The sequence below is a fragment of the Micropterus dolomieu genome, linkage group LG19, assembly GCF_021292245.1.
Source record: "Micropterus dolomieu isolate WLL.071019.BEF.003 ecotype Adirondacks linkage group LG19, ASM2129224v1, whole genome shotgun sequence".
In the NCBI taxonomy this organism is placed as follows: Eukaryota; Metazoa; Chordata; class Actinopteri; order Centrarchiformes; family Centrarchidae; genus Micropterus; species Micropterus dolomieu.
Genome location: NC_060168.1, coordinates 20,015,133 through 20,040,732, shown reverse-complemented (window position 1 = coordinate 20,040,732; position 25,600 = coordinate 20,015,133). Strand labels below are relative to the sequence as shown.

The 25,600-nt window shown below is 40.9% G+C and overlaps 1 protein-coding gene across 2 annotated transcripts in view; it reads left to right on the top strand.

Annotated features, from left to right (window-relative positions):
• Positions 1 to 25,600, top strand: part of kdrl (kinase insert domain receptor like) — a 45,951-nt gene that overhangs the window by 343 nt on the left and 20,008 nt on the right. The window contains exons 2-19 of one of the 2 annotated variants that reach the window (XM_046029816.1): positions 1,836 to 1,951; positions 8,569 to 8,659; positions 9,763 to 9,992; positions 11,488 to 11,612; positions 12,735 to 12,885; positions 13,003 to 13,139; positions 13,238 to 13,409; positions 13,647 to 13,773; positions 13,912 to 14,081; positions 15,169 to 15,325; positions 17,059 to 17,173; positions 19,864 to 19,972; positions 21,160 to 21,444; positions 21,684 to 21,830; positions 22,145 to 22,273; positions 23,393 to 23,499; positions 23,842 to 23,971; positions 24,603 to 24,707. In XM_046029816.1, coding sequence (XP_045885772.1) covers positions 1,918 to 1,951; positions 8,569 to 8,659; positions 9,763 to 9,992; positions 11,488 to 11,612; positions 12,735 to 12,885; positions 13,003 to 13,139; positions 13,238 to 13,409; positions 13,647 to 13,773; positions 13,912 to 14,081; positions 15,169 to 15,325; positions 17,059 to 17,173; positions 19,864 to 19,972; positions 21,160 to 21,444; positions 21,684 to 21,830; positions 22,145 to 22,273; positions 23,393 to 23,499; positions 23,842 to 23,971; positions 24,603 to 24,707 — 2,521 coding nt within the window. In that variant the 5' untranslated portion in view covers positions 1,836 to 1,917. Of the gene's footprint in view, positions 1 to 1,835; positions 1,952 to 2,774; positions 3,272 to 8,568; positions 8,660 to 9,762; positions 9,993 to 11,487; positions 11,613 to 12,734; positions 12,886 to 13,002; positions 13,140 to 13,237; positions 13,410 to 13,646; positions 13,774 to 13,911; positions 14,082 to 15,168; positions 15,326 to 17,058; positions 17,174 to 19,863; positions 19,973 to 21,159; positions 21,445 to 21,683; positions 21,831 to 22,144; positions 22,274 to 23,392; positions 23,500 to 23,841; positions 23,972 to 24,602; positions 24,708 to 25,600 lie in introns of those variants that run through there. The other variant, XM_046029815.1, reaches the window with a different exon arrangement.

Below are 25,600 nucleotides of genomic sequence, written 5' to 3'. Positions count from 1 at the left end.
CAGTTCCACCATGAACAATATTTGCTTGTTTCTGTTAGAGCAAGTCAAAGAACACGAACATTATCTGATACAACATTGACAGATTTTACTCTCTTCAGTATACTAAAGTTTTCTCTCTAAAAAGTGGAGCTAATCTCACATTAAACATATTTATGCATGCAGTGCCAAACAAACAAAAACTGAAGGCCTAACCTTAACAATGACTTGTTCATTTCTTATACAGCATTTCTGGAAGAGGAATATACAGGACTTAAGTACATTTCACGGTACTGCAGGTCTACATTTAAACATGTATGTACTCCCCTACTTTTGGGAAACAATATTTTAATTCAGTCCTAACAAGCCCATTTAACAAAAGTAACCAAATAGTTTTCTCAATGCGACTAAACCTGAGACCTTTCCACTTACAATAGCTGAGTAATCAGAGCAGGTATGCCCATTTACTCTGAACAAGCGCTCCTTTGTTCTAAAACAGGAGCTTCCATGGTACCTTAAATGTGACAGTTACTTCTGCTAATTTTGTACATTTCATTTTATTGGATTGAATTTTGAATTGGTATTTTTTTTATTACCTTTTTCCAAATCGCCAATTTTTTTGTTGTACTTTTTTTTTTATTGATCCAACAATGCAAATATCTAACACAAAATTTTTAATAAGGATCTTTTATATATTTTGCTGATAATCAGATCTTGAACTGTGAGCCAGCTACCTGCATGTCACATTTGATTGGTTTCCAGAAATCTTTAGGTTTTCTGACTAATGCAGACTTCTATCCATGATCCTGGCTTGAAAATCGACAATTTATAATATTGTTGTTGTTGTCATGTAATAAATCATTTTGTTTTAATATTGTGGACTATAAATATTATTCTCCCACCAGCATTTATTCCATAAAATTATATCCCTTGCTTCCAAAGCTGCATTATGAATGGGGTCTGGAGACTGTGGCATTGTTTGCACCCAACACTGACAAAGTCAGGGCAGACAGTCAGACCCCCTTCACTCCTCTGCTGAAGAAAGACTTTATTTCTACTGGTTCATTTACCCCAGAAGACTTTGCTGTTCTGGCAAAAGGAAGAGTGCATGCTGTGTGTGTAAAGGCAGTTAGACCCCCATAGTGTGTTTTGAACACCAGATTCTAAAATAAAACACTTTAAATCCACCCCTCTCAGCTAGGAACTTCCAGCAATTGTTCATCAGGAGACTTATCTGCGACCCTTTTGGCCCAGTGGGAATGTCTCTTTTACTGAAGACGTAAATGTGAACACACGCTAAGAAAATTGTTGTAGTAGACAAGGTAGTTTCTTGCAAACTCACCTCTTCCTTGTGTATTTAGAGAGCTATAAGTATCTTTCTCCTCAAATCTGTAAGCCTGTAGCATATCATGTTTACCAATGTTGAGTCCATTTCTTATAGCCATTTTTCTTGAGTTTATTACCATTTAAGAATCATGTTTTGGCATGTAGAGTTCTACAAAGTGAGAAGGGTGAATTTACTCTTGCTTCACCCTCAGATTGTAACAGTGAGTGTCCACAGTCTCATTCAAGTCTAAAAGTAAAGTAACACAACAGCCTATAATGTCTCCTTTTTTGGAATAAACCAAGCAGAAGAGAGCTAACTTACTGTGTACACTCTATCTACCCACTCAAATATACTTGTTATATTACTTTGTGATTTTTTTTAACGATTTAATGAAAAAACATACATACTGTGTGTATGAAATCTTTGCATTCTTGAGCTTTGACTTGTTCGTCTCAGAATCCCACAGAGCAAAACTGCTGTGAGATGTTATAAATTGTTTCCCATGTTCTCATGAGCCACTTTCTTGCTACAGGGATGGGAGAGTGGCGCTCATTGTGCCACTTGTGCTGCATCTCACCCAGGACCCACCACCACTCAAGACCCAGTCCCCCAAGATGGTGGCTGTTCAGTCCTGTCGTGGGCGGAAAGGTAAGGGCAGGATGTTCTTATTTACAATGCCTGCTACTTTGACCTGCAGCAACAGAGTAATTGTTGTGGAGATAAAAGAAAACAGTCTGCAGCACATCCACGCACTGCAGGGTACTGCTGGGCAAAAGAGGATTATTTACATTGATATAAAAAGCAGTGTATCCTGTTTCTGAAGTTAAAAATAAGTCCTGCAAATATTTATTCTAACCAGTTGGGACATAGATTTGGTTTGATATCACAATGATTGTTTACATTTTATTCTTTTTTCCTCTTCAGACTAGATAACTGCTGTACCTTTAACCTCAGTTACACAATAGGTTGATTTTATCAAAGGCAGCATTACATGCAAAGGTCAATTTAATAGTCTGCTTTATTATTTAACTACAAACTGTCATTTACAGATGTACTCTTATCACAGATCAGGAAGGTATATTGATTTGAATCTGATAGTGTATATAGTTGTACCATGACTGAAACAATGCTTTGCTAAATCCCATTCAGGGTAATTTCAGTTTCTTTTAGAGCTGAGTGTTTTCTACTGGAAATAAATACAACTAGCCTGCTGTGATTTCTATTGCACATTTGCATGTACACTGGTACTATTAGTAACCCATCATGTTGGTCTGATTCCTGATTGTATTTCAGGAATAACTTTGTTACATACATATTCCTAATCATTATTTGTCATGAAGTGACCTCCTCCTTCAGCCTGAAGAGGTTTGTCCCCCCCGAAAAAGTGACGTTGCGTCCTTCCTCTGTTTCTCCATAAAACGTGCCTCACGCATGGACTGTGAAGTGTTGCACAGAGGCGAAAGGGAGGGGAATTGTCCAAGGCGCGCATGAAAGGCAGGAGCTGATTGATCTTGCTTTTGCGGGCTACGCTAGGCACCAGTTAGAAAATCATACACCACTCACTCAGGTTTTATTTTTCACCACCCATTAAGTGTAATTTTTGGTTCGAGAGCACCTGCCCCGGGGATACAGCGGTACATCCGTCTCCTCACTGCGGGATCGAGAGTTGGACTACCCAGCTGCGCAGAAGAGCTCGCGTCATGGGATACGAAAAAATCGCTACCGCTTTTTGCATGTGCACCTGAGGGTTTTGTGGATTTGCCATCCGATATTTAAAAGAAAAACTCTTTGATTTACTCGTTTATAGAAGAAACTTTTGACACTCACTCGGAATTAGCTTCTGCCAGGGACTCTATTACTTTATTTCAAACACACGGGTTGGATTTCGGTGAAGAGTCGGCAGGATGGTCTCATCCGACTGCTTCAAATTGGTCGTTATCATCTTGTCCTGTTCATCACTCACAAATGGTAAGAAGTCTTTCATGTTTAGACAGATCCGTTATTTACCCGTATAGGAGAGTTTATGCATGAAAGAAAATAACATCGCTTTTTGACTGTTTGTCGTTTCAATGAATGGCTGAATGCATATTGTTTTTACAGACATTTGACATGATCAACTGTCAGTTATTAAAAGAAGTGCAGAGAATGGCTTCTATTAATTCCTCGTAATAATAATAAACGTATTATCTCTCTCTCTTTTAATTGGGCTACACAGAGAATTGATTTTATTTGCTTTTTTTACCATAACTTTTGTGGAACATTTTTTCTATTAAATATGGATAAGATTCAATTTGCATGTTTTAAGGGAAAAAATGTGTCAACATTCAAAGGCTGTTGCTACTGCAGTTCTCACACAAGCCGCTAGAAGCAGTCTTGTCCCGTTTTAATTGGGTGATTAGTTAAACAAATTGTGTAACAAGTTAATAAGGTGTGTTTACCCTGATGGGCAGACTTTATATTTTAGTATAAGGCTGATTGTATTGATGATAATTTGGATTTGTTTTCTTAGATATTCTGAAGATATTACAAATCAGCCTTTTGTTGTATAATATGAAAAACGTTTATTTCAGCAATTGTTATCTGTGAGGTAACAGGATTAAACATTTTGGGATGAGAATGCATGTTTCTTCTGGTAGTACCCTCAGCTTCATTGTCTCAGTGTCACTCCACAAAAACAAGACAAAGTATAAAAGGTGGGTGTTCTTCCACCTTCAGCCAGTCTAGAGATACACAGTAAGCTTTCCTCACCATTTCCAAATAAACAGCCCATCCAAACAAAGGAAATACTGTTCACGTTCACCCCCCCTCTCCCTACCACACACGATTGTACACACTTTCAGCCTATGATGCTTTGTCTACGATGTTTTTAAGTAGATTTCCTTCACTGTCCACACACAAAGCGTGGGAAAGACACAAGGAGGAAGCGGACATATGGGCAAGAGGCAGCCTGGAATTGTTCTGGCTAGTAAAGGTCACGGAAATGTGACACGCTACCTGAGCAAAGATTTCTTCCCGGAGCTCCTTGTGATCATTTTGAGCTATGTCAAACTCCATCCACAAGACAATGGCAGGGAGGAAAGGAGGGTATTGTTGCATCTGAACCACTGACTGGTAGAGTCATTAGTTATTGATGGTGTATCATGGTGCATTTATTCAGGGGTGTTTTAGAGCGCAGGCCAAATTCTGGAAAATCTGCTACAAAAAACAACAATTTGTGCAGTTTTTTTGAAGTATAGTGAGTTGATTTTGCGTCTTATTTATTTTTGAGTAATATTGTCTTTCCTGCTGAGACACTCGAGATGGAGTGGAAAATGGGAGTGATGAGAGGTCAGCCAAGTTCAGTGGGGGGCTCATTGCTCACTGGTGGTACGTCTGGGTCCATGCAGGCAGCACAAGAAAAACACATCCACACACACACACCTGGATTGGGAGATTTACCAGCTGAACAGAAAATTCCCATACACAGGGCTATTTAACTTAACAAATTGCTTTGTGTAGCTGTTCTTATAGGATGATTGCAGCATCTGGTCATTTGTAGGCATATCTGAGCCAGCAATATATTTTCTTTGAATCCTGCATGAGATTTCAATTTCTTGGAGCTGCTGTCGGCCTACTTGTCTTAATCATACATTATGGAACAGGAATCCTCTGGGTTTACCATTTTGAACTTTCATGCAGGCGAGTCCTATTTGTTGGCTCTACTCAACTTTATATAACCCAGAATGGCCACACATCTTGGCCAGATGTTCCTTTATTTTGCTTTTTTTAGGAGGAGTCTGGGGCATTTTGCCTCTAAATCTCCAAAGGCTAATCTACGGCTAATAAAAAAAGGTACTCTCCTTAACTGTTGTCTTAACCTTGGCTGTGTGTGAGAGAATACTCCAGGTCACACAGCCAGAGCAGTGGTAGCTACTCCTTATTTTGGCTGGTGGTCCTGTCCCAAGTCTCATCAAGGTTTCAACTTCATGTTATAATTCCCCCACCAGAGCAGTTCAGTGCAGTTCCTTAATCAAACATCTGAACAGATTGCATGCCATCCCATTAGGTGAGGTCTCAGTGGGTTGGCAACTATTCGCTACGGTTTCGCTCCTGTCGCAATGGTCACATTACAGTGAAGATGACTCACCAAGAGTGACCTTGCACTCTTTTGTTAAACAGTAATTCACTCGCCACCCTTTTTTATGTCTTTTGTTGTCACAGAAATACAAGGAATAACGTGGCAAGGTTAAACAAGGGAATCATCATGCCGTATTGTTACTTTTGCCTTGAAATCATAAAAGAAAAAAAAGATCTCTCAAGATAGTCGCGTTGTTTCATGACGGGATGGGATGTACGGGGAGATGAAGTGTACTCTCTGCAAAAGAGAAGGATGAAGTGTACTCTTGCAAAAGAGAGTTGAAGGGCTGTGGCTTGGGGTTTCCCGTTTAATGTTCGGTGACAGTCATCTCGTACAATAATAGGGGTTTTTATTATGCAACTTCAAGTATGAGGTACTGGCTGCATGCTGCAGCAGCACGGCTGGTGACATCTTGTGAACAGTTACGCCAACTTGTGATGTCCTTTCTTCTCACATTTTGTCTCAGCTTCTTTATTGTTGTTCACATATTTCTCATCTGTGTAACAGTTACAGTATCCTCAACCTTCAGTTCTGTAAAGTTGTAATAAAATGGTAACTCGGTGCCGTTATTGGATTAAAGATCCAAAACAGATGGCTTAAAGTCAGTCCAGAATGATTAGAAATGAGCACCAACAATAAGTGTAATAGTAATAAAACTAACAAGAGTACCTCACTTTTTTCTCAGTTTATCACGCCATAGTTATTGTGACAAAATATCTTGACACCTTGTTACTTCATAATACATCAAAATCATGCATTTTTCTAATTATACTGTACATTTTAAATAAATGAAAGGTAAGCGACTAGGGTAGTCTAGGCTGAACTATTTCAATTGCATTGCATTGATTAATTGAAAAACTTTTTCAGTTGTTGTCGTTGTTTGGCTGTTCTTTCAGGCTAAATATTTAAATAGCATTTTCTGGCTCACAAACATTTCTGAGTAGCGTAGAGTACATCCTGGAATCCAGCACTGTTTAATTTTTTTCCTTACTGGTAGTGAACCTACCACAAATGTTTTCCAAACACTATGTCCTGTGCCACTTCCTGTCATCAATGCCAAGTGAGGACGAGGACATACAAATGTGATCCTGGTCTAATCTTAGTTAACTTGGCCCTGTGTCAATAATCAGTTTGATGCTGTGTGACTCAAGACCCCATCATCAGTTGACTGAGAAACTGAACCAGCAGTCACTCATCCTTCCTCTTTCTCACCCTGTTTGTTCCATTCCGGTCCTCTTCTTAATGGCTCTTAATGAGAACCAGCCTTAGGGCTCTTTGAACCAACACAATAAGCACAATTTCTGACATTTTTCAGGCACTCTGCTGGAGGAATGCAGCACACAGCTGTTACGGGGGCTTAAGGGTGTCGGGACGCTTGCTGAGGTCAACATTGGGCAGGCAGTGGGGCAGGTGGAAGTTTTGAGGGTGTGGGTGTAGAGAGACAACCACTGTGTTTTTTTTTCTCTTTTAGTGGGCTGCTGCGGGCCCCTGCTGATTCATCCATCTGTAGTGTGTTACTGTGGAGAATAGGGGGAAAATTGGCCAGTTTTAAGAGATGAGCTGTCTGCCAGTGCAATGCAAGGTCAGGATGATGTTTTCGGTTATTGTTATTGGTGTTATGTGTGCAAACAGATGTCCACAGTAGAAAAAGTGACATGTTGAAAATGCGTAAATTAAACACATTATGCATTGTACTTTTTATTATGCCATTTGTATATAACAAGTCCCTTGAGTCAAATTCTGTTTGATTAATTATTTGCAAAGTTTTCATTTCCAGCAATTCAATTGCATGACTTGCTGCCAATTAGCAGACGTGGGGCATGAAAAACACAAATTAAAACACTCTTGAGGACATTTGTGTCACAGCTGAGGAGAAATCAACAACGGATAGTTATTAAGTTGTGAAGATTAGAAAACTAGTAGATTCTGTGATTGTTTATTAAGGTCAGGAACCATGTTTTTTTATAAATCTAATATGCAGCTGAAAGCACGTGGAATCACAACATGAAAGAGTATGCGCCACATCCCTTCCCCTCTGCATAACCTTGAACAATAAAACAATGATGTTCTAATATTTTGTGAGGAAGTCGATATTGAGTGCCACTGCCAACACTGGCACCGTCAGCTCATTCTTAGCACAACAGCTGTTCTGAATAATAGACAAATACTAGTAATATGTGATTGTGTGTGTTTTTATGTGTATGCGTGTTTGCATTTGTAAATGCAGGTGTACTTAAGTATGTGTGTGGTTTTCCATGCTTGTGCGTGCATATGTATCCATCATTTGTCAACAAGACCATTGTCTTTCATGATTCTTTGCTACAAATAAAGGTTTCCCTGAAGACTGTTACACGTGGAGGGTGGACATACCTTGTTTTCTGACCACGATGACAAGCTGTTCAGGGAGCTCAGTGTAAAGGAGAAAATCACATACGGGACTGTGACACCTCCTGGACAGCAGGGAGAATCACAGGGTTTCCTATGTTGATCACTGTTTTAGAGGGACCTCTCAACAGATACAGCTGGCTGTGCACCAAGTGGAGGCCACCTTTGAATCAAACATGCCGACCTCATTTTTTCCCTTGTGATAATGTAACAATAGGATTGAGAGTGCAAGGTCAATAGCAAATGAAAAAATTACTTGTTCCTAAAAAAGAGGGAGGGAACACACACTAGAGGAGGATGAGCGGTTGATTTAGAGGAAATGCATTCATCAGGTTCTCCCTCGGTTCTCTGTGATTCTGGCTCGTTTGACCTTTCTGGCAAAGTTGAACAGCTGCTCCCCATATTGTCCCCTACCTCCCTCTATTCGACCTTCTCTCTTTCTTTCTTTCTTTCTTTCTGCTCATCCCAGACCACCATTCATTCAACAATCTGCCCTCCCAGCACCTGAAACACCCCTGGTGCTTTCACAGAGGAGAATCATTTGCATAAAGAGGCAGGAGCATATCAGCACAAAGTGAACCCACATGCACAGCACTGAAGTGATTCATGGTTATGTTTTCCATTCTGTTGTTTGTGATAGTGACTGACAAACAACATTAATGACATGCTGTAAATGTACAAGTTTGGTGGTCTTTCTTTTGAAGTGCTTTACATGTGTGCCTATGTGTGTGTGTGTGTGTGTGTGTGTGTGTCTGTTTAACAGGACATTTGAAGAGACAGCATTCACCTAAGATTCTGCCCTCTGAGAATCCCCTCATTCTTCATAAGGGTGATTTGTTAAACCTCACATGCAGGTATGTGACACACTTTTTTTCTCACTTTCCTCCTGAAGGTTTGTCGCTAGTTGCTTTTTTAGAAATGAAGATGCTGAAGATCTGAAAAAGGGAGGCAGCAGACCAAATCACTTTGTGTATTAAATACATTGACTAGACGCTGACAGACAACAGTGGTTATATTTTACATTTTTGGGTCAAAATTGTTGCTAGGGACAATTCAGTAATCAGTGGATATTGGTAGGGACAAGACTCTGGTCTCATTATATGACAGAATGGCCAGGGGGGAAATAAACCGGACCTGCTTGGGCCTCAGGACACTTGCTGGTTACAAAGAAGCTCAGACGATCCTCGATAAGAACCACTGGTGGTGGTCCACATTTATCAGTCTGTTGCAGTTTCCTTAAGGGATGGTGGGACCCGAGTGTGCTGTATTCCCATTTGTTAAGAATTTAGGGTATTGCATCATTCAGTAGGCCCTCAAGGAATGTCCAGAAACTCACGTCTATCTAATCCAATGCTTCCCTATAAGGCCATATGCCAAGACGCCTGGCCCATACAGTACTGTCTTGTTTTCTGTCACTGGATGAGAGCTGGAGGTTGCTTGACCCAAAATTCTGCAGGCACAGGCAGTGGTATGCAAGACATGTTTGATGTTCCTCTGGGATCTCTTTAATGAGAGTTTTAAAATGCATGCAGTGTGGAAAGAATGTGTTAGCTGAGCACATCATTCAAGAAAAACATGTTCCCATGTGAAAGTTCAAGTTATTGGATGACTCAACATTAACTCAAAATAAACTTAAAATTAACATCAACTCAAAGCGTCCCAAGGGGAGAAGCAGCCGCTGCCATCCTAAACTAAAATGCTTGTGAGTTCATTGCCAGCTGTGACACTTCTCCTCAAAATAGATTTGAGTTTTGGATGTAGTACTTTGTTTCCAGAGAACAGAACAACAGTAATGTGATATTTCAAATCCCAAAAAACTTTTTTAATAACATTTTCTTTTACAAAATAGTGAAAGGCGTTTTTCTTTTACACAAAGTAGTGTCAGTCAGCCAACCTACTACAACTAAGCAATATGGTCTTCGGGCACATCTAATTGTCCCTCTCTGTCTTCTGTCAGAGGTCAAGGTCTGCTGCACTGGACTCTTGGTGATCCCCGTCGATTGATCTCATCAGAGGGGGTGAAGGTGGAGCATTGTGATTCCAGACGTCACTCTCACTCTCACTCTCACTCACACTGCAGCAGACTGACAATCACACACTTGAGTGCCAATGACACAGGAAGGTACAGCTGTAAATACTCCAAAGATGGGTCAGACCACATCACCTCGACCTATGTCTATGTTAAAGGTGAGACCTGCAAAGTGCTCTGACCAGTTCAGATTATATGATATGTGTCCTTTTTATCAAATAAAGTCAATGAACCAGTGGGGAATACGAGATGTAAGTAATTCAGTAAGTGTGAGAAAATTTGAATGTAATGTTGTGTAGAAATACAAAGAACTGCTCTATAAACTAAAACACAGATAAGAGGTCTTTCTTTGTGAATTGAGTTGTTTCTCCGATCCAGGATTTAACTGTATTTGTTTTTGTGAAAGACTCTTGATAAAAGAAAGGTTTTCACAGGGTGAAAAGCAATCTGATATTTCCCACAAGCCACGAAGGCTGGAAAACTTCCACTTTAGCAAGGAAAAAAATACTGATTTAGTCAGCAATAACGTAAGAAAAAGTGAAAGAAAAAAGTTGAAAAAAAAGTCTCAAAGAAAGAAATAAGCAAGGAAAGAGAGAAAAAAGACTGAATTTTGCAATTGTATGCAATATGAATGATTACAGTTATTCCTTACAGGCAGGAAGACGACTTTAATCAAGATGTATTCAGACTCCAGTTGCACAGCTCTCCTTTTCAGAGAGAGAGAGAGAGAGAGAGAGGAAGTAGTTTATTTGGTACTGTGGTTTCTTCCGGTGGTTGAAGGGTGAGCGTGATTGCACAGGAAGCCCTGGTCATTGACTGTGATTTCCTGCTCCAGCTACTGTTTTCCTAAGTCTCCCCTAAAGCGTCATATGGCACCAGTTACAGTTACAGTATCATTCAAATTAAGCTTTTGCTGGGCAACATAAGGAGAGCAAATTTTGAGTGTTAAGTCAACCTCTGCCCATTTGACCTATTGGTGTATGTTCTTTAGACTTTAGACGTTGGTATAAAGATATTAAATAAAGATAAAATCATGGAATATTGGTCGAAGGATGTGAAATAGTTGTAGACAATGCAGACTAAACTAAATGCTGGATGTACTTTGTTCGATCTCCTGTTGCTCTGTGAATGTGGTTCCCAGTTCGCCTGGCTATCAGGCCGCCTGCTTTGCCTGTGTTTAGACTAATGCTCTCTTTTCAAAGGCCATCAGATGTTTATTACGTAATTGTCCATGCTTAGTTTTCAAATAATAGTTCCTTTATCACACCACTACTGCTTGACCTCACACCAATCGCAGACTATTTGTGTAGCCGTGAAGTTCCCATAGCGGCTGTGTGACGCCTGGCTGCCCGGTAGAAACACACCACTAGCCTGATTGCTCCATCTGTGCTCTGCTGCCTTATCCGGTTAGAATTAACTGATCCGAGATTTGATGTCTTGTGTTGGATGCCCTGACACTGCCTTGATTCAATTGCACTGCTAAACTCAGTTCTAGCATAACAGTTTGTTTTTTCAGAACAACAGCAGTATATTTACAACAAAACATGGTTCACCCAAAGGACAAAATATAAGGGGTCACATCTGCTTTGAAATGCTAACTGACCTGCGTTTTAGATGTCATTTATTGTGGAGGGTTTGTTTCTTGTCCCTCAGATCCCGAGCAACCATTTGTGGAGCCCCGTCACAACCCTTATGTCCTGGGCATCTACAGGCATGAGACCAGCCTCCTGATCCCTTGCCGGACGTCTTCTCCTGACACTTTTGTAACACTGACAGGGGTAAGGCATCACAAAGATCATCACACACCTTCTGCTCATGTCATCCATTTGTAGGTTAAGTTGTTTTATTGTACTGTGTATGGTATATAGTAATTCACAATATGTGTTCCATAGACCTTGATGGACTTCAACTTTGAATTAAAACGCACAGTAGATCATCTGAGAAAGCAAGACTGCTATTAATACCACAGCAGGGTATCCATACTTGTAGTCTTGGTGGTGGTGGTGGTGGGGGGGTGCTTAAGTCGTCTCACAGGTTCTCACACCCTTGTGTTAAATCACCTTAGCACAGAGAATCAGACCAGCAACAGTGGCTTGTCTGAGGGAAGCTCAGGGGCGGTGAAGGGAGTCATCCTGTCTGCTTCCTGTAAGAGCAGGAAGGTGCTCCAAGAGTGTTTTTCTCAGAATAGACTCTAAATTTAGTCCCCCTTCTCTTCCAAACATCAGGAAATGCAGTAGACAAAAAGTATACACAGTCCAGTCACAGGAAACAACAGGTAACTTATCATGAGGACTGTAACATTTGACACCAGAATGCAACAAAAGATGTCAGTGGAGGAGAGCTCCCTCTGTAATGTGGTTTACGCAATGCTTGTGTTGCCATGCCAACCACAAAGGTGTGTGGTTTTTTGTTATAGTGTTTTGTCATTGATATACAACAATGTGACAAAGTGCCGTCTGTGGACAAACACATCTGACTCAGATGGCACAGATAGTGATTGTGTGACCTTCCTGCTATTGGTAAATCTATTGCACTCGTCCTTCCTGCTCCCTTTCCTTCCTTCCCTTCCCTTGCCTCCTCTCCCAGCCCAACTTCTGGCATGAGAACAGCAGCAGGCACGTATATCCTTTTCCGAGTCCGCAATGTTGTGTGCTCCATCGCATATATAATTGCAGAGGTTACACTCCACAAAGCCATAAAAACAAATTAGAATTTCACTCTAACAGAGGTCTGTCCCCAGCTGAGCCCAGTAGACCATGAGTTAACATGTTAAATGAATTTGAGTTCATTACACTTCATCACTTCTATCGGCTCAGTGATCTTTGATGAACATCATCAAAGTGTCACCAGAGATCTATGGGTAGTGACACAACTTCTCTGCTCTGCCCTCTTGATTGCAGGTCCCGCCTTTATCAGAGAACGAAAAGGTATGGGATCCAAAGGTGGGATTCAGGATTCCCTACGCGCCCCAAACTTCTTATTATGTTCTCACCTGTAACACCACGGTCAACGGGCATGAGTTCAAGTCAGTGTACATCCCTAGAAGACAGAGTGAGTCTGTTGTCTTTCTGACTAAACCTGCTTATTGAAAAATACTGTAAATGATTGTGTTGATTTCTCTGTTTCTTCCGCATTTCATTTCTCCTTCTATTTGTCTCCATTTCACAGCTCTTGTTCTTAAAAATGTAAAGATCACCCCAGATCGTGTCAGAGTGTTGGTTGGAGACACCCTCATCCTCAACTGTACTGGTGAGACCACCTATAATGGAAGAATCAACTTCACATGGCATTTTCCAAGGAAATCAGTAAGTTAAGATTGTACTGTTGACACTGTACTACTGTATGTAAAGGGGATCCTCACAAGTTGTTGCAGTGGTGCTTATGGTACTTTCTTTGTCTTCAGAAAAATCAACATTATACGAACAAGACCTTTGACAACTCTGCTAATGTTTTTGTGATGAGCAATGCTTTAGTCCTGCCCAACATTACCACAGAGGACAAGGGGGTATACCGCTGCAAAGCTGAGCTTGAACCCACGATACACAAGAATGCCTCAGCAAAAGTCCTCGTCTATGGTGAGTATGCTTTAGATGGATTAAAAATCAGGTAACAAATTTAAAACTAGATGAGCTCTACATTTTAGTATAAAAATACTAATAGTATATAGTATATAGTAGTATAATTGTTGTACCACAAAGAAAGCATTTTAACATCTAAATTATTGTGTCAGTATGGTGATACTTAAACGATTTGGTGATAACTTAACTCCTGTGGCATGGATTCCAATGTCTGTCGTTAATCTTTTGTTCCAGAGCATCCATTCCTCAATGTCTCCTATAGGTATGACAGGCCTAGTACAGTGACTGTCAAAGAAGGTAGAAAGAAGCTTGTGTTTGAACCCAAGGTCAATGCCCTGCCACCAGCAGTCGTGTTAGCATGGTAAGTAATGATTTACAGTTACAATAAAAACAACAGATTATATATTGAGCGTAGGAGCACCTACATAAAATGTTGTAGCAAACCCTGAATTATAACTTTGTAAGTTTGAAAAAAAACTTCCCATGCCCTCATTTTTAGGTATAAGGATGGGGTCCCTATAATGAAGAATTCCACCTGTTACAAGATGTCTGCTTTCAACTTGATCATCACTGATGTGCAGCAGAAGCATGCTGGGGTTTTCACCATAAGCCTGGGCAACCAAGTGAAGGGCTTGTACAGGAATCTGAGCTACACTCTGGTAGTCGAGGGTAAGCTGTTGCCATAAACCTGATAATGACTGCAGATCCCAAGGAAATGAAGCAGCGCCTTGGCTGTGAACCAAGGCTGCCTCAGCACTGTGGCTGCTTTCAGTACAGTTCACAGGACGGCAGGTAGCCGCTCTAGTATGAGTGGAATTTGGGGGCTTGTTGATTCCAGGGCTGGATTGACGTAGCAGGGGCAGCTGTTGTTGATTATTGGGGCTCTTTTGAAGGGGCTTTGCGCAGTCTATAAATGGCCTGGGCTCTATTCTGCACACAGACTCCTGCTGCTCGAGACACCCCCCCAGTCCACAGCATTTATTTGCATCCTCACCATGTGTATATGCAGTGGAGCTCATGTAAACAATATGCTACATATAACATTAAGTGTATGTCAGTTACTTCACGTCTGCCATGGGGGGCATATCTATCTCTGGAAATCTCAGCCCCCATCTGATTCGTATAAGATTTATTTATGGTCCTTGACTGTCCCCCCTCACAACAATGTTAATTCATTGGATCAACAAAAAATAGAACTCCCAGACACAAACAAAGTGAAGAGAGATTTCTGGTTTCAATTAGGTAATTATTTTAAACATTGTTCATCAGATGTTCTAGAGCTGTCACAGTGCTCCAGATAATGAATATGTTCTACGTGATGAAGTGTGTAGTTTGTGTGTGTGGTGGGATGCAGGTTTTGTGTTTTGTCAAGCTATGTCGTTGTGTACGGCCTGACAAATTTAGCTGTTCGAAAATGGAGAGAATGGCCAAGTCACGTGGACTACCTCCTGAGGTGGTTGATTAACTGACCTGGGCATGGGTCACACTGGGGTCGTTCTTAGACCTACAGCCCCGAGCTAGCCAATCATCCTGCAATTATTCTCCTACACAGTGTCTAATAGACAACTGGTGTCAATGGCACTTTGTCATGGCTATCCATCGTGACTGTCACACCCCAAAGATATTATGAGATTCCACAGTGGGCTGGGCCGGTTCTGGACGGCGGATGGTTGATCTAACCTTTTGTCTATCTCTCTCCCTCTCTGTATGTGTGTGTGTGTGTGTGTGTGTGTTTATGTGCACGTCTTTCTCACAGTGACGCCAACTATTTCAGAGGCAGAGCTCGCCTCTGTGGATGTGCAGCCCTACATGTTTGGCAAGCAGCATCAGCTAACCTGCACTGCTTATGGGTTGCCCTTGCCAAACATCACTTGGCTCTGGCAACCATGTCATTCAGACCCTGCGCTTAAAAAGTGAGTCACCACCTCGCTATGTTCCAAGAATTAAAATGTTTAAACTAGATTTTCCGCATTCTTTTATCAATTCAGCTTTAGCTGTCAGTTTATAGGAGATTAAATACCCTTTGATTCTTACCTCTAATTTTCTCTTTGTCCAGAAAACTGTTTGCAAAGTTTTTGCTTTGTTTATTTTCTGCCAGGTTGAACAAAAAGGGTAAATCATGCAAATGTGTCCACTGCTATAGTCATGCTAAAGTCATGTTCTGCCACAGCACTGGAGTTGTATTCACAAATGTACAGACTTAACAGTAGATAAATGTAGGGTCCAGATCTACCGATCCAGCCCGGGGATCCCACTATAAAAGTAGATTAACTGAACTGACTCTGGTTCAAATATGACACATTAATCAAAGAAAAACGCTGGAGAACTGCCCTCTCATTTGTGGTCAGTGGCAGTGAAGGCTGAAGGGGAAACGCGGGGGAGATATATTAATCTCAGATTCCCCAAGGTGTTAACAGAGCCAAACAGAACTCAATGTATGAATAACTGTGCAGGAATACCGGCCTGGTAGTAAACTCACAAACAAGATGACCATTCCCTGACATCGTGGCTTGTCAATGACAGCAGGAGACCCATGACTCGTAAGATCAGGAAAACAATGGGCCATTACCCTTGGGTTATCAGGCCCCACCATTAACACGGTTAACAAAAACAACATTGTGGACTGCTGCACAAGAAAGAGATTAAACTATGTTACATGTTCAATGGTGTCAATTCACCAGTGCCTCCATTATTTTATACATTAAATTATCTAAAAAGGCCTCTTGTACTTGTCAGATTTATGATAAATAATAGTCTGGCGTTAGTTGGGACAAAGCAACTCTTTCTGTAGGCCTAAAGATAATCAGGGCTGGCACTAGGAACAGTGGTTGGGCTGTGGCAGGCAGCTAATGAGACAGAGGAACAGTTATAGCTTGGTGGGAGGCCAATTGTACAAAATGTTTGTTTTATACCGCCCTGACCCTGTTAAGTAGCTGTCACTATATATCTAACATGTAGCCCTTCAACATCATATCTCATCTAAATCTCTTTGGAGACAAGGGGAAACACAGAGTGTGGGGAGGGTTCAGAAGTAAGAGACGCTTGCCATGTTGGATGTGCAGTGAGGCTGATAATGTAGGAGGTAGAAATATGGGGGTCTCTTTATCACCAGGTTGAGGTGTTATCAGCTGTCCCTTGTTGACCGCCAAGGTCTTAGGATCAACCTTATCTCCTCTGGCCAGAACATGGGGAGGTGGGGGGGTTCCTGTACGAGGTGACGTAAAGCACAGCCCTTCCTGTTGCTGTTGCTGTTTCCTCCTCTGCCTCTCCTCTCATCAGGCGGATTGTTCCCTACCACGGGCGGTGAAGGATTTGGGGGTGGGGGTCAAATTATGGCTTTCTCTAGGTTTTATAACCAAGACAGGCTGTTCTTGACCTGGACTCTACCCAGATTAGTGTCAGTGGTCTTTTAATATATCCTCAGCCTTTCAGAATTAGGGCTTTTACAATAGGATAGCAAGCTGTACAATATAATCATGTGAAATAGGCAGGATGTATTTCAAGGGTTCCCGGTTAAAACAACAAACAGTCTTCTTGTTTTCTTCTGTGTTGTATTATATTATGTCCTACACATGTACATCTGTCTTTATACATTCTGACAGCATGAATAGGTGGTCAGTTTCACTGCATTTTCTCTGTCCTGCAGTTGCATTGTTTACACTAAGCCAGTCCCAGTCAACATTGATGACAGGGGGAACTCCTCTCACAACTGGATTAAGAGCATAAATGTCAAGCCTGAACTGGTTAAAGGAAAAAACAAGGTATGTGGTTTAACTTTGTGTGTACTGTTTCCACATGTTTTTTAAACAACGGATGCACTACTGTGAAATGTACAGTGAAATGTTGTTGACAAATAGCAGTGACCAAATCAGCAGTAGGATTTATAGGAGAACTGGATCAAGAAGCTGTCTAGAGAGCCACAGAATGGCCAATATCTAGGTCAAATTAAAGTCCAAACCTCCTGTGACTGGCTCTTGAAAGTCAGATTCAGCATCTGAAATCCATAAATCCTCACAATTTTCCTCCTGTTGGCAGTGATGCAGTACTTCTCTTCACTAAAAATGATTCATTTTTGTCTGCTTTAGTTTGGACTTGTGCAACTGTAACCAAAACCCATGAAAAAGGCCCTCAACCGTCCCTTTTGAGGAAATCCGTTTTATTTTTCATTGCTGCAATTAAAAAGACTTGATTTATTTTTGGAATGAGCAACAAGGACAGTATAGGATAATCACTTGATTTCATGCGTATGATGTGCTAATCTGAAAAGGAAAATACTATATTGAAATACTGTACAATTTCAACATAGAATAAATATCCAACATTATAGGAAATTACTGCATTGGTTATCCTTTGGTACAAGGCCTTCCTACTGGGAGCAAGATCACTACCAGGGTGTTCCTGTCCTATAAGGCAAACACTTCTGAATTGGTGCACCCATAACTGACACACACAGTTAATTTCACCCCTCTGGATTAAAATACTCTCTCCATTTCACATTTTTTTCATATGAAAAAGACCTGTAAATAAAGAGACAGCAGCTTGATTGTGGGCCTTGCCAAATACATTTTTTATTCTGACATCAGTTAATCTTTTTGGCAGTTGAGACTCTTAAAGCTAAGGTTTATAAACAGTACAAAAGCTATATGGCTTAAGCCATGTGTGCGCCTGAGCTGAGAACAGACTTTTATAGATTCTACCCGACACATTACCTGTGAAAATGAGCCACTGTACACACTGAAAACAGCTGGAATTATTATTGTAATTTATAATATATTATGTAATATATTGATGTAATTGTACATAATGTAAATGTGCATTTAAGCAAATAGAAATTGTTTTTGTCACACATGTGAATTTAAGCAAATTTAGCTGCCTTGCACCTCACACTAAGGCATCAATGTGGGATCTACCAGTCCGTAAGCTTTTCTTAGGAAACATCAAACACATATATACACAAAGGTGAAACTGTAGACATTGACGCCTGTGGTGGGAGCCTGTTCACCCCAAACATAATTACGAGCAGGCCTCCACTGCCTTGCGAGAGATGTCTATAGGATTAGGTTAAAGAAACCCATTAGAGCAGGCTGGGTCACATAGGGTACACATTCATTGGCATAGAAGTGTGCTCTGTCAGCAGGAAAAATAATCACTGATCATTCTCAATCCTAACTTTCTTTCACTGTTTTCACCTGTGTTTCTGGTGCATACCTAGGTGATTTATTAACTCCTGCTTTCTGATTAAGCGTGGAAAGAAACTCAAGAATCATATCAAGTTTTTTGCTCACCAAGTAATTGGCCATCTTCACAGGGCATCAGTTCTAATATGTCTTTGACATAAATAGGGAGGCACCACTTATTTACAAGTACTTGTGGCCAAACGCTGGTGTTTTATGAGGGTTGGGGCACAGGGTCAATGATAACAAGCTGAAGTTTAAAAGAAGAGGGATCTGTTGGATATGAATTCCTCTGTGTCACCCTACATAAATCGTGTTGGCCCGTGAATAAGAACGTAGTCAGGGCATCTGAGTGGCTCCCTAGAAGGCCCAGTAGAGAAGGAGACTGGCTCAGGTCATAATATAGGGAAACACTGGGGAAAGACATGGGCACAGAGGTCAAAGGGCATTTGGTCAGGTCACCTCTTAAGGACTGTGTGCAATCATTTAAATGACTGTTTTTGAGCTCGGGTTACATCATGGTGAGTAATAGCCGTAACATAATACCGTAAGGCCACCCCATCAGTGCATTGACAAATGTCAGAGCATCATGAATTCGACAATATAATATTATATAACACTTCTTCTTTCACTACCTGAATGTTTGTATGGTGCACATTGTAAGTACAGGGATGCTGAAATCGTTTCACGGCTACAATTGTGTGTCTGAGTCAACACAATAGCTCCTACAAGCCCAGGAAGTTTAGGCCAGCATACACCCATACAATACACCCGCATTATTCACCCTCTTTGATGTAGCTGACTGCCCTCAGAAAACAGATGTCACTATGAACACTAAACAGAACACCATGCAGTCTGGCCCTCAGCCAAGTTTTACTTGTTATTTTGTCTATTGAAGCCATTAAAATGTTGTACTGGTGTAGTGACAAAATCGAGTGTGGCATTAGAAGTGCTTTCCAGGAAATGAACATGGAGCCCCAGAACTAGATCTATAGCGCAGGTCTAAAGGAGACTCAGTGGGGCTTAAAGTCCAGATGTATCCTTTCATTAATGTGACGCCTTGGAGAGTATGAAACAGACCAGGCTTGGTCCAGACCTCTCACCTGCCTGTTAACAGCAACTCACTGCTCTGATGGTGATTGAAACTCCCATGGATAAATCACACTGAATTTCTAAGTAGAAATCTCTCTTGTTACATTAAGCATTTGTTGTTTATCTCAACATGTTTTATTCTGCTTTTAATAATCAGTAACAATTGCCCAATTAACCCCAACTAGACTGTGAGCACTCTGGTGATAGGAGAGGCTAGCTCATCAGGACAGTACTCCTGTGTGGCCCAGAATGAAGATGGCAACAGCGCAATGACGATCCCTTTCTACGTTGATGGTAAGTGGGTCACCAGAATATGACAGCTGAAACATCAAGATTTAAATCTTAAGTGCTTAGCTAAAATTGCACACAGAAATGCTCTTCTGAATTTTATTGCAACGATTGCGAAGCACTCTGTATCGTGCACTAGATTCTTTCAAATGATCTGTACATACAGTACACTGTAATGAACTGCATGAACAGCGAAGGAATGTGCATATTGTATTGTGCAATAAAGAAACCAGAGGGCATTAATTGAAACCATCTTACGCTGTAGCTGTAACGACTTCAGGGTGGAAGCGAGGCAAACGTGTCCTGAGCCATATGGAGTGCTATAATGGCACACGTTTAAAAAACAGCTATGAATAACTGCATTCCTCTCCGGTGCCAGCAGGTCATTCCTCTTTTTCTGTGAACGTTCTGCTATGAGAATTTACTTTTTCATGTGCCTCTGAGCATTTTGAAATGTTCCCACAATGAATATCCATTGAAACAGTTACATAATAGTGGTGGGGATGAGGTGTAACTGCACACAAGCACATTTCACACACAGTTTGCAACAAAGTGAATCACATTTCCTTAAAGGTTGAGTGAATCATATCTCCCGAAGGATTGGTTTTGCAGAGGGGAGGATGTAGGTGAACCCAAAATTAAGGGGGTTCCAAGTACCAAAAATGTGTCTCCCTCAGTGGGAGCATTCCCAAGAGGAAGCCTCTCTTCTAGAGGTGAGGACGACGAAGAACGATGGAATGCTTCTAGAAAAGAGGACAGAATTGTAATAACAGCTGTCCTCTCTTACGGAACACAGAATGCTTTCCAGCAATCTGAATAAACAAGCACAGTCTGGTTCCCCTGGGGCCCAGACTCAGCCTCTGCACTTGGATGAGTGCAGGAGCGCCATCAGCAATGCTGTCCATCAGCAACGTGCTTCCAATTAACAGTGATGAAACAGGAAATAACTGCAAATTTGACATTCCTGACCTTGTGACGGGCAGCTTTGTATACAAAACCTATCATCCAAAATAGGATCTCAGGCCAGCAGGATACGTGTCTCTTTTCATGCATGTAAAACAGATGACATGGACTCCTGTAAAATGCTCTTTATTCATAAAGAGTAACTGCAGTTGAGCCCATCTGTTCATTGAATGTAGCTGGATGATTTAACATAATTGGATTCACTATATTTCTCTACCTTGTCACACTAGATCATTCTGAGGAATTGACCATTGAACCTCGGGCAGCCATTGAGGGGGATGATGTCAATCTGACCTGTCGGGCAGCTCGCTACCTTTACACAGACCTACAGTGGTTGGATTCCTTGAATCAAACGATCACTTCCAACGTGTCTGGTCTCCAGCTCAGCCGCTATTCCATTTCTCTTTCTCTCCGTCTGCATAATGTGTCCCAGAGAAGCACTGCAGGTTATAAGTGCCAAGCATACAAGCTCCACAAGAGGGCTGAACCAAAACCCGCTGCAGTTATTGTGGCTGGTAAGTTAGAAAAGGATATGAGAAGCCGATTGCATTTTTATTGTAAGTAATTTACACTGATTGCAACATCCGTAAATTATATCCGTTATCAAATAGTCAGCGGATGTACCTAGATTCAGTTAGTCATTCTGTAGAATTGAAGTCATGTGAAAACGGTCTTACAATAGTTGATGTGTCGCTGTCTGAACAAGAGCAACAGCACCACTTATTTAAACTGTATTTTGTTTTGTTTGGTGCAGCAAGAAAACGCCCCTGGCTGAGTCAAAATCTGACCAATCAAGATGTGAACAGTAGCAGCACCCTGATGCTGGCTTGCTTGGCTGGAGGAGTTCCTCTTCCCTACATCATGTGGTACAAAAATGGCGTTCCAGTGACAGAAGGCCCAGGTAACCTGATGGATGAGGAGCTGGAAGAGAATGAGTACATAGGGCTATATAATCAGCAGGAGGAGTCCCTATAAATGTTGCTGACAGTTTCCCAATGCGTCAAACGCCAGGCAAATGTTTCGTACAGTAAGAGAAAACTGTTCTTCATTAGAAGACATATATTGACAAAGCATGTTTATGATTCAGAAAGAAGATTATGCTCTTCTTAAGCTGAATTTACATTTCTAAGAAAGTTCCCGTTTATGTGTAGTGAGTTATGCCAAGTTATTTTAGAAGACATTTGTGCGGTGTAACTGAAAAATTGTGTGTTGCAGGTATCACACTGGGAGTCGACGGGGTTCTGACCATCGACAGGGTGAAGAAAGACGATGAGGGTCTGTATGAGTGTATAGCCAGCAATGTTGAGGGTATCGCGAAAACAAGTGCTGTTGTTACTGTGCTTGGTAAGTCACCCAGATTCCTTGAGACATCAATTACCTAACCATCAGAAAAGTTCAACACTCCAACCCATTGCGTTTACAAGACTGGTTTGTCAGTGTGAAGTGGTGTGTGCTACAGTCAGTCTGGCTACAGATCAGATCAAATACACTTATCATCTTTGCATCTCTTCATATGTGTATTCAATCACATCGTCTCAGAGGCTCTTGACCTCATGTTTTCTTGTCAACACTACAAATAGCTCTGGTCTGACTTCAGCATGAAAAGTCTCCCCTGACAGAAAATCTGTGGCTGCCAGGAATGCCAAGTGAATTCCTTCTTGGGTTTTATGATCAAGTCTCTGGCTGAGGGTCCTTACCTTGAGGACATGACCTCTGTGAAGTGTTAAGAGGTCCACTAATGAGTCCAAAGAGACTGACTGCCACAACAGCCAAAGGACTTGAAACACACAGTAGATAATTGGAGTAGAAGGCCTGTCTCTTAACATGTGTGTGCCTTTTACATGTTAAATGAATTGCATGTTGACGTGAAGATGGAGATTCCAGTGTAGGCGAGATATCATGCAACCAGTTATTCTTATTAAGCTGAATTTGAATATCTTTAGATGTTCAGCTTTAGAGTTATTGTTATCCATTCCATCGTCAACACAAAGATATTCCAGCAACAGTCTGTATGCTTGTTCTGCTTTGGATGTTTAGTCAAGGATGGCATGAAATAAGAGCTGGAAAAGCTTTGTGCACATTTAAGGGATATTAGCTTTCAGAGTGTCAACATGGATGGTTAGAAGAACAGTGTTTGGATGAAAACACTATAGGAAAAAGTGCGGTATGCATTTCCCAAACAAACCAGAAATAAACACCAAAGCGTGTTTCCACTTCCTTTTTGTATACAGTCTCTCAGAGAGGAATTATGCGGAAACAAATAAACAAAAGAATAACATGAAATAAAAAAAGTCTCAGCATCCAGTCAGAAAACCAGGCTCTCTATTTGTAAATGTGTAACAGACTGTTTTCTTTTGATCACAATTCTTCAAAAATCCCTGTCAATATATATGATAACTTATGAGATCATGTAAAGTACAAAGTGATTTTTTGCCGAGTTTACAACAGTTCTTCTCATTACAGGGAATGAAGGGAAGCCAAAAGTTGAGGTAATCATTTTGGTGTGTACGGGAGCGGCAGCCACGTTCCTCTGGCTCATGCTTATCCTCTTCATCCGCAAGCTAAGGAAGGTTAGGAGTTTCATCACGTCATCTTTTTCTCAGAAGCCACATGAGATTAGCATTTGGCAGGATGTGGGAAGTTCACACAGTCAAACAAGTGACATCGCATTTGTGAAATTTTCCAAATACAGTTTCAACTAATTCAGTACCAATGACTGTATGGAGGCGACTGATTCATGTCTGTTGTGAAATACAGTTTAATGGAAGGACAAATTTAGCCAGTGTGTATGATTTCCACATTTCCTGACAATTGGTATTTCTTCTAACTGATTACTTAAAATTAAACCCATGTGCCATGGTTGTCGTTGTTAACAAGTTATTTCTGATAATCATGAAATTTAACCTGTCCAGCAACCAGCACACTATAAGATGGGCCCATCTATCATCATTGACCCTGACGAGTGTCCCCTTGAGGAGCAAAATGACCTTCTTCAGTATGACAGCAGCAAATGGGAGTTTCCCCGTGACCGCCTGCGACTAGGTGAGCTCTGTGCAATCCTTCCAAGGTGGGGGAAAAAACTATTTCATACTGAAAGAGTTCATAATTACATCATCTCACAATATTAATGAATTATGATTGATATCCTTGATGATTTGTTAATTGTGGTGATGGGATGATGACGATTTTTCAAAAGTTATTTTACTCTAACTTGCATTTACATCACTGGTTTGAGCCATTTTTATTGCCGTTGTCCTCCAGAAACAAATGGCACGCTACTATCTAGACCAATGAGACTGAATATAAACACACATACAAGAAATCCAACATCACATGACAGGTGACAACACTTTTTATAACAAAAGATTAAAAGCTAATTTTAAGTAGTTCATGGTATTGATATATACAGTCACTTTAAGATATAGATACATATAATAGTTGTCACCCCTCTCTGCAGCTGATGTGTAGGGTCATCACTTATCTATGACCTGCACTGTCATCCAGTCTTAAGTGAACCATCTATCTTCTAGAAAAACTGCCTGGTGATCAGAGCCCAAGCATGTTGTTTAAATTACTGACCCATTGCCTGACTGTCAGGGAATCCAGTCCAGTTCAGTCCCAAGGGACAGGAAGCTCTAATGCTATCTTATCAAATAACTTCTTGTTTTGCCAGGCAAAACTCTTGGCCACGGAGCTTTTGGAAAAGTTGTGGAGGCTTCTGCCTTTGGGATTGACAAGCTCTCAACCTGCAAGACTGTTGCTGTCAAAATGCTAAAAGGTATGGTGTCAAAAACTCAATTTATTTTCATACCCTGTCTCATATTATTGGAAAATAATTAGCGCATATTTAAAAAAGCCACTAGTTCTTTTTCACATAACTGTAGTTTGACATGTGGCCCTTCTGGTTCATCCTACAGGTACCACCACTCATGATAGACAGGCCAGCATTAAAGTCACAGTATCTAGTGTTTGTATGGGTAGCAGATGAATTATTATTATTATTATTATATTATATACAGTTTAAGCATAGCCAGACACACAGATGATTCACATATATGCATTATACATGTTCACAATTTTAAAAAAGCATTTACAAGTGTGATTGTAAATAGTTAGTACAACCAATAACCAACTGAATAGCATCTGTCATTTCTTATGGAGTATTTATTTCTTGTGCACATTACAGACTCATGAGCTACAGCACCACATGTGCCTGCAATTAATGTTTGTATGGTGTATTGGTTCAAAGCAAAGCATGCAGTGTCTGTTCCTCACAGAGTGCAGTTAGAGGTACAGGCTAAGACCTGGCCCCTAACAGGGTTAGAGGTCTTAGTCTGATCTGAGTGTATGCAGATCCAACAGCTCAGACCAGAATATCCAAAAATCTGTAGGTGAAGAGTTCAAAACTGTAAAATACAAGAGAAGAGAGAGATGAGCAATAAAAATCTGTTTATATTTGCCACATTTCAGAAATTCTAACATTTGGAAACCATCCCCTGTCTCTGGCCTTGATTTTTAATAGAGATTATTTACAATCCCATTCCAAAGTCTTTCCAAATACTCACAATAAGCCATAAATGTTGGATCAAAATAAAAACAGGAAAACCAACAAGCTAAAAAGAGTTTTGACTCAGCCATTTCATTTACCACAGCCCTATGTGTGAATGCCTG